Source organism: Sardina pilchardus, chromosome 15, assembly GCF_963854185.1.
Source record: "Sardina pilchardus chromosome 15, fSarPil1.1, whole genome shotgun sequence".
Classification (NCBI taxonomy): domain Eukaryota; kingdom Metazoa; phylum Chordata; class Actinopteri; order Clupeiformes; family Clupeidae; genus Sardina; species Sardina pilchardus.
In genome coordinates this window covers 7,744,192-7,754,121 of record NC_085008.1, presented here as the reverse complement: position 1 = coordinate 7,754,121, position 9,930 = coordinate 7,744,192, and the positions used below count along the sequence as shown (strand labels likewise).

Sequence of the window (9,930 nt, the reverse complement as noted above, 5' to 3'; positions counted from 1 at the left end):
GTGGCTCCAGAGTCAAGACAAGGGTTTGCTAATGCTGTGTCATTGTGCGTTATATATTTCAACCTGGTGTGGTCTCAGCATCACCCCTTCAGCTCAATCCTTTGATCGGTCATGTGCACAATATGGTGACCGCTCCTACACTTGTGAACCAGTATGGTTAAACATCTCGCTAGCGAATAAATAAAGTAAGAACAAAACCTGCAATAACACTGATGATTAAACACAACTACATAACAGCGGCTAACTGTTTGCTGTCTACTGCAGCCAATGCCTCCTCTCGCTTGCACAGAGCTAAGAGGTTCGAGAAAAAGATAGCAATGCAGCATTCAGATCACTTGTCTTGTGGCCCTCAGAGCAGCGCTGACTGAAATGAGACACAAAGGTAATGTGCTTGTATTTTAATGCACTGACCAAACACCATCTGGGTCACTAGTCATTTCCACTGAAAGCTCCAGAGCCATATTCATATCCCTTTTGCTACTGTCACTTAACATACGGCACATTGGATGAATTGTAAAAAAAAAAATATTACAACATTTCTTAATAGCAAAATGTAATTTTTCACTAGGCTGGTGCTTCAGGTGGGCTGTGTGTGGACCCAGTGCCTTACCTCTTAGGATATTATTTATATTCGTATACTGGCTCCAAAAGTAGAGTAAATCTAGCTGCATTGGCAAAGAATGTGTTGATAGAGAATGCATCCCCAAGTCATCTCTGTTCAACAGTTTTAGAGCAGGTCTACCGTGCTGTAGAGTATTTCAGCATGTTCACATAGGAAACGCTGTGGCGACTAAGTCTACATGAGAGTGTTTGAGGTAGTTTAGTAATAGCAGTGACATAATCATAGCAAAGAAATAGTAAGAATAGTAGATGTGATAGTAATATGCATAGATGTAATAGTAACAAACATAAGTGACTGCAGTGTTGGAGAGTGTGTAAAGTCTATGTAAAGAACATACTGTAGGGGAAGAGAAAGGGAGAGAGAAGGAGAGAGGGAGAGATATAGAGAGAGCAAATTATTATACTGAATCACTGGATAAGTGGCTCAATAAAACATGGTTGTTTAATGAGCAGGCATTACTGTGTGTGTGGGGAGGGTCACCTTGACCTGTCCCACCTGGGCAGGGTCACTCATTCATACCAGATCAGCCTAAATTGCCCCAGAACTCAGACCAAGCACACACACACACACACACACACACACACACACACACACACACACACACACACACACACACACACACACACACACACACACACACACACACACACACACACACACACACACACACACACACACACACACACACACACAACACACAGTTAGAGAGATAGAGAGAATAAGAGGTTATTGGGATTGCATGGGGGAGCGAGAGAGAGGCATAGGGAACTGTGAGAAAGTAAGGAGGGGGGATCCAGCTTGTAAGAGACCAAACAGAATCCAAATGGCAAGTATATAAAGATCACATTCATTATGAGTCAAGTCTAAATACAGCACACGACACACGCACAAACACACACACACACGCACAAACACATACGCCCACACACACACACACACACACACATGCACACAAGCACATACAGTATGCACACGCACACACACACACACACACACACACACACACACACACACACACACACACACACACACACACACACACACACACACACACACACACACACACACATACACACATATTCTCAGAGAGAGAGAGAGAGAGAGAGAAAGAGAGAGTAATGAGAGAGCTCCATAGAAGGTGGACCTGTAAAGATTCTTGAATGAGAGACAGACAGAGAAAAAGACAGATAACAGCCTAAGGGCTAAAATGTGATGTAAATGTCAAGACGACATCTAAATTTATCAGGTTCTGGGTTCATGTGTCAGTTAGCGTTAGCTTAACAGCCAACTCACCGTTCGCTAGCCTGTCAAAGCACTGTGCAGCGTAAACAGCGAGGTAAAATAAAGCAATTGTAAAGAAAACAAGAACATATTTTCACTAAAAGTTGATAGATGATGGTAGGAGTGAGAGAGAGAGTGTGTGTGTGTGTGAGAGAGAGAGAGAGAGAGAGAGAGAGAGAGAGAGAGAGAGAGAGAGAGAGAGAGAGAGTCTAATCCAGGCCTGTAATCAACACCTCACTGGTCACATGATGGGACGTCCTTGTCCCTTGCAACTCACACATATAGACCACCATATGCATAAACAAACACACACGCACACACCCACATACGTACATACACACACATACACACACACAGACGCACACAGACGCACACATACACACACACCCACAGACACACAGACTCTCAACCACACACACACACACACAGACTCTCTCTCTCACACACACACACACACACACACACACACACACACACACACACAGACGCACACACACACACACACACACACACACACACACACCCACACACACACACACACACACACACACACACACACACACACACACACACACACACACACACACACACACACACACACACTGCCTTATGGTTCTCTAAACTACTATATAGCATTTCTAACTCTTGCCCAAATGAAACAGAAGTTAGACACGACACAACACACTTCTAACACACACCTTGTGCCTGTCATACTGATACCACAAACTGATACTACACCCTGACACATACACACATTCAGGACAGGCCAAAAAAAGCATGTGCCTGAAAGTCAGTCCCGATCCATATCGCATGTAGAGCCAATGATATAGCAGGATTCAGATGTGAAAACGGATATGCTAACACAGGGCGCCTCGCTTTGCTTTGCAACTGACAGTCCTCCACTCCTTCATCTCATTTTCAGATGAAGACCACTCTCTCACACTCACACACACAAGTGCATCAAGACTCATCCTGATCTCCTAAATGATGGATGATTCTAAAAGCCTCAGCCTGGAAGTGCAAAAGAGCACACACACACACACACACACACACACACACAGACACACACACACACACACACAGACACACACACACACACACACACACACACACACACACACACAAACAGAGAGAGACACAGACACAGACAATTACATACATGATGCAATGAGTGGGATATGTATACATACCAGCATCCCCTTTTGCACCATGCCATAGGACGTGTCTTTGTAAGTATTATAATCTCAGTGGAAGACTTGAGGGCAAATGTCAGCTCTGACCAGTCGCACAGTCCATTTCAAATAAACAAGCCAAACTCTATTGAATGCTCTCAGTCCTCTGCTGATCAGGCAAAGATCAGCCAACCTTCTCACACTCCTCTCTCTCTCTCTCTGAATCTCGTTTATATTTCATTCTTTCCATACCACACATTACTATGTCCATCTTTCTCTTATCTCCTCTATTCTCTTCTCTGAAATTGATTTAGATGCTTGATGTGTAAGTGCAAGTCACTTCAAGTCAGTCAGGCACAGTGAAGAGTTGTGCAAGTGTGTGTGTGTGTGTGCATATGTGTATGTGTGTGCGTGTGTGTTGGTACTCACAGTGGACGTAGCTGCCTGCCTCTCGGGCGTGTGTGTCGCTAGCGGCAGGCGACGCAGCCGGGTGCCACATGCCGAGCGAAGCGAGCGTATCCGACAGCGATGGGACAGACGGTCGTGGGGTGCGAGGCGCGAGAGGCGAGGCGGCTGTCGTCTGGGAGACCAGACAGGGAGCGCGCTAGAGAAGAGCTCGGAAAGGGTGGGGGGAGCTGGACGGAGGGGTGGAGACTTGTGCCGTTTTTACCGGATTACGCAGATTATCCTCAGTTCAATCCCAGAGGAAGCGTTGGGCACAGGCCTGCCAAACTGACACACATATGCGCGCGCACACACACACTCACACACAAGCACACATACACAACCGATAGCACACACATACACACACACTCAATGAAACACACACACACACACACACACACACACACACACACACACACACACACACAGGGAGATCACCAGGGAGATGTGTGGCATATGTAAAACTATCTTCTCAGAGAGCAAACACCTGTTGTGGCAGTCAAGGGTATGTGCTTGTGGGCATGTGAGTGGGCATATGTTTGGCGTGTGTGTGTGTGTGTGTGTGTGTGTGTGTGTGTGTTTGTGTGTGAGAGAGAGTGTGAGTGTGTGTGTAGATCTATGGACACACATGTGTTAGTAGGAGTGTGGTTGTGATTTGGCTCAGGAGCCATCCAAAGTCAGCAGTTTCACACTCGTGGTGGGTGAGTCAGAGATGTTTCTGATACTCCCAAAGCACATGGAGTCTGTTTGTTTGACACCGATAACGGGCCACTACCACACAAAATGAACAAAACACATTTCAGCAGGAAATGAAATGAAAGAATCTCTACTCTGACACTCTTTGCTGTGCTTGTATTGAGCACCGTTCTGTGCCCAAGACAGAGAGGGAGGGAGAAAGAGAGAGAGAGAGAGAGAGGAGAAAAGAAAGGGGAAAATGGTAGAGGTAGTAGAAGAGTATGACTTGTTGTGTGTCACTTGTCATGTCTGCATTTCACTGGTATTTCACCAGTGTGTGTGTGTGTGTGTGTGTGTGTGTGTGTGTGTATGAGGAAGAAAGGGACAGAGAAAAGGGACGGCAAGAGACAGCAAGGCAACTGACAATAAAAAGAGTCTCCTCTCTCCATTCTGCTTTCCCAGGGTGCAATAGTGTACTTAGTGCAGACGAATGGGCCTATTAGACCGGTTCAGTGGTAACAGTGCAAACACACACACACACACACACACACACACATGAAACCCAGTCTAATGGTGAGCTGCTGAGCTTCCAGCAAGGCTTGCCAGACCTTGTTGCACACTTCTTTGTGAGGGCCGGTGAATGTGTTCTGTGTGAGAGAGAGACTGTGTGTGTGTGTGTGTGTGTGTACGTGCGTTATCTAATGGACCTCGCATTCCGAGAGTGGTCTATTTCTGTGCCTGTCTGTGCTGCTGTGTGGCAAAAAGCCCTCCAAATAAAATCCACAAGACAAAACACATTAGGCACACCCCAAAGGAGCGCCACTGACAGCCCCTACACACACACACACACAAACGCAAGCGTGCAAACCCATACAGACAAACATGCACTCACAGACAACTCAAACACACAGACACAGACACAGACACACACAGACACACAGACACACAGACACACACACACACACACACACACACACACACACACACACATCCTCAGATATTCGCTCACAATTGTATCAAGTGATCTAGTCTCGCCACAGTCTGTCCTCAGGGCAGGCAGCACACACACTTCGTTGATGTCCATTACACGGAGAATGAAAATCCGATTCAGCCCTCAGCTCATCCATGTGGAATGCAACCATGAATAATCCAACCCAGGTATAAAACATGCTGCGAGTATATATCTCTCATAAACAAAACACATACATGCACACACTCACATCAACACACACACACACACTAATGGTGATCTGAGGTGGACAATGTATTGTGTCTGCATTGCATCTGTAATCCAGCGGTTTTATTGAGTAAACTACTGCATTGAAAACCTTACAAGAGAGATTTGACTGCTGCACTTCTGAGACTATTTGATAATAAAGTTTAATTTCACTGCTGGTTATGGCTCTGGGAGTCGTAAATCGTAAGCTTTTCCAGAGCCACTCTCAGTAATGGAGATTGCATTTAAAGAAAATGCACGTCCATATCTGTTTAACTCAGTCACTATCAGCAGCTATTTGTGTTGAATGCACTGCTTTATCTGTCATCATATTGGTTGTGATTGGTGCCTGGGCTTTTGGAGAATTGGAAATGGGTCTCAATGGCCTCCTTGCCTGACTGACCTGAAGAACACATTCAAATTTGCCAACAGGTTCGCCCAGGCTACAGGATAGCTGAATTAGACAAAAAGTGCATGGACTGTGCACTAAGAGCATATTACAACAATTGGTTATGGTCAGGCTGGAAAAGTGTTCCTACTACATCATGTCATAAATATATGTGCTTCTGTGTGTGTGTGTGTGTGTGTGTGTGTGTGTGTGTGTGTGTGTGTGTGTGTGTCTGTGTGTGTGTGTGTGTGTGTGTGTGTGTCTGTGTGTGTGTGTGTGTGTATGTGTGTGTGTGTGTGTGTGTGTGTGTGTGTGTGTGTGTGTGTGTGTGTGTGTATGTGTGTGTGTGTGTGTGTGCACGTATGTCGCAAGTATATGTTGTTTACAAGTTTGAAGTGCTGTGCATGATAAGAGTCTCAATTAGATCAGGACACTGACCTTCATGGCTAATGAGTAATTACCCACAATTTTCTCTCTCTCTCTCTATCTCTCTCTCTCTCTCTCTCTGTCTATCTCTCTCTCACTCACTGTCCTTCTGAACAGGTCAAATTGGCAAACACTAGCACAGCTGCACAAAATAAGGAATTGCTTATGTGCATGTGAACTTGGTAGGGGGCCTTACTGAACACATAGTCTTATAAATATAAATACTCTCATGTAAGAAATGAATAAAACATTTCCAAGCCAGCAAACATGATATGACAATGTACTAGGCTACATACAGTACATGTCAAACACTTTTTCACAACAGTAACAATATTTCCTTATCTAAGAAACTCATGTATGTAACAAAGGACATGAACAATATGGACATGTGAACTGTGGGATCATATCAAGTAGACTCACAGTATAAGGTGAACTCAGTGTGCTTTGGTGTTTGGTTGGCTGGGTCGTTTTGTGTGTGTGTGTGTGTGTGTGTGTGTGTGTGTGTGTGTTTCACGTTCTGTTACTGCCGTTCAAGGGTGTGTCCTCACAACGATTTCTACTGCCTGCGTATGGGGCCGACTTGCCTATCCACATGTGTGTCAGTGTGTTTGTGCATGTTGAAGTCTACTTGCCTGTTGTCATGTGCGCACATAAACATCTACATGCACACTTTGCATGTGTGTGTGTGTATGTGTGTGTGTGTGTGTGTGTGTGTGTATGTATGTATGTATGTGGTGGGTACATGCACGGACACATCTCTCTATGTGCGAGTCTGAGGCTGAGCTAGTGACTGAGTTGCATTCCTGACCGCAGCTTCTGTGAATTCTTCGAAGGTGTCTCTCTTGCCTCATTCGAGGACTCTGCTCTCAGCTTGCACACAGAGCATTCCTCGTCCCAGGAGCAGAATTGGCCGTGAGTGAGCCGAGCACGGCCTCCTCCTTTACTGAAAAGGGCTCCCTCTCATCTGGGACGCGGTGGCACACACAGACAGACAGACCCACCACCCTGGCACTGAAACAGGACTGGCTTTTTTTTCTCTCCAGAATACAGCCTGAGCCTGGGGGGCCCCTGGGAGACGAGGGGCTTTTGAGCCGAGTCGTCCTGAACACAGACGGCCCTTAACTGAACTCGCCCGCCAGCCTTGACCCGCTAGCTGGCCAGCAAGTCAGACAGACAGCCAGACCTGAGTGGTCGCTCACTCTCTCCACAAGGAAACGTGGAAAAAGCACTGAACGCCATGCAAGTTCCATTCAAAGCCAGAGCATGAAAATCCCGCACACATGACCGGTGTGTCACACTTGAATGAGTGGTAGCCATGCACACACACACACACACACACACACACACACACACACACACACACACACACACAGAGTCAGGGCTATTATCACAATGAAAGAGCGAGAGCAATTTGAGGAAAATGCAAAGAATATGGTGGTGGAGAGCATATGTGTGTTTAGGTTCATTGATGACCCTGACTATTGACTTGCGGTCCAGAGTATCTCTGTCACACACTGCATGTCGCCTAACACACACACACACACACACACACACACACACACACTATCTCTCTCTCTCTCTCTCCACCAAAAAGTTCTCTCTGGTCTTTGGAAAGACATTGCAAATTAAATTGTGCAGTTGTGTGTGGGGAACTGTGACTTTTAAAAGAGTAACTGATCAGATTGACGGTACAAGTGAGAGAATCACGTGCTGTTTCATGGACATATCACGGAATAAGAGAACCCGAAGGAGGGCTAACCGAATGCACGGGCTCGCTCGACACGCGTGGATATCTAAGCATGCACACGCACCCCAATGGTATGTGCGTGATTTTTAAGACAGCCCAACGCTTCCCGTTTGAGAGACAATGACCACTTCTATATACTTAAGATTACTTTCATGTTAGTAATAACAACACACGTTTAACTGCCCCTACCAAAAGCATTGCTTAGCTACGGTAATTCAGATGATATGCAAACTATAGGCTACCCCTAGCTTAGGCGAGGATAAAGAGCAGGACAGAAAGAAACATTGACGTTCAAAACAAACATTCACACCTGCATGGCTATTATTTTCTAATGACAGTCGCGACGCACAATAAGGAAGAGCCAAACGTCGGCTACTTAGCTCAACTGTAGGTAGTGCAGAATAAGCTATAGCCTACGTGACTCCATAAACAATGGTTAGAACATTTTGATATTTTCAGACAGAATAGGCTAACCTATAACTCGATAACTAGGTAGTTATGTAGCCTATAATCTGCATCGGCAAGAACAACAGGCGGATAACTCGTTTGTAACAACATCATGGTGAAAACTGATGGCTAATTACTTCCATTTGAAGGCTAGGCTACTTCGAGTCCTGGAAGTCGGAGAGATTCAACAAAAGCGAACTCTCCGATCACATGCAAACACGCTATTCTCGTAGGCCTACCGGTAAACCACCGCAGACCAATAAATTGTCATTCTGCCACAACACTTTAGCCGAACATCGTGGTTGGAAAGCCATAAATTACGTAAGCGCCGTTAAAGTGCCAACCCCTGACCTTGTCTGAGAAGCAGAATCGCGATCACCTGACTTTGGAATCGCCGCTGCCTTCACGTCAATTGTCAGAGACAACGAGACAAGCCTTAACTTCACTGATAATAACGCCGTTAGCACACATCTCAGACTAAAGTCCACAGTCTGCTTAAGCCGTCTTCTTCTCAACAACAAGCTAGGCTGAAATTTCATGGGTCCATAAACAAGGAAACAAACGCGCAGAGCACTGTCTCAGCTTGCGCAGACAGCAGGAAAGTTACTGTCAAACTAAACAAAGCGACAATATCTAGACAACAAGTAGCGAGGCACACTTACTTAGGTGTAAGTAGGGGTCATTATTATCCATAGTGCAATGAAGCCCGTGTCTTTTCCCCGTAGTGCTTGTGGTAGTTTGGCCGTCCCACACAGCGGCATCTCACTGAGTTCCGCTCCTCGGCCCAAGTGAACTAGTCTTCAACGCTAGCGCACTGACGCGGGGCCCTGCGAGGGGGTGGCGAGAGGAGGGCTTCTCCCAATGACAACATTCATCCATAATCACCATGGTGGTTGTTTATGACTGTTACAACTCCAGGCTACACTCAGACATGCAATTCAAATTCGAATGAACAGCAGTGGACAATTGTGAAACATGGCGCATATTTCTGTGCGTAAATATGGCCAATCAGATTTTTCTCTTTTTTTCCTTTCTTTCATTTCTTTACGTAATTCTATTTTCAAATAAGAATTTGTGTATTTAGGCTACGTAGCCTATTTATTTAACCTACTTATTTATTTATTCATTTGTTTATTAAGACATAATGTGCGCACTACACAAACAAGAACTTTTAAGCTAACCAGTTATGTTACACAGTGTTCTGACTTTCAACAAGGGTTTATTTTATCTTGTTGCACATAGTCATTGTGGTTTTGGGAAGTCACGCTGGATTCCTTTGGTATATTTGGTAGAAAGCAAATGTAGCTATTGTCTAAGTCTGTTTTCGGTCTGAGGATCGACTCATTCACGCCATGTCTGTCATTTGTAGGCTGGTTCATGTATGCAATCTCTGAGTAGCCTTCTGGATCAGAGACCCCCTGGTAGCCCCCTAGATCTTTCTTAGTGGTGCGGGGTCATATAAGGGTGAGCCGAGCTCCCTCCTCTCCGCGGAGGGTTATTCAGAAGTCAGCG

General features: G+C 45.5%; 1 protein-coding gene across 4 annotated transcripts in view; it reads right to left on the bottom strand.

Annotated features, from left to right (window-relative positions):
* Window positions 1-9,240, bottom strand: part of rxrgb (retinoid X receptor, gamma b) — a 24,056-nt gene extending 14,816 nt beyond the window's left edge. Inside the window, exon 1 of one of the 4 annotated variants that reach the window (XM_062555676.1) lies at window positions 9,081-9,240. In XM_062555676.1, the coding sequence (XP_062411660.1) occupies window positions 9,081-9,111 (31 nt within the window). In that variant the 5' untranslated portion in view covers window positions 9,112-9,240. Of the gene's footprint in view, window positions 1-3,504; window positions 3,869-9,080 lie in introns of those variants that run through there. The other 3 variants (XM_062555675.1, XM_062555673.1, XM_062555674.1) reach the window with 3 other exon arrangements.
* Window positions 9,241-9,930: the final 690 nt, after the last annotated feature.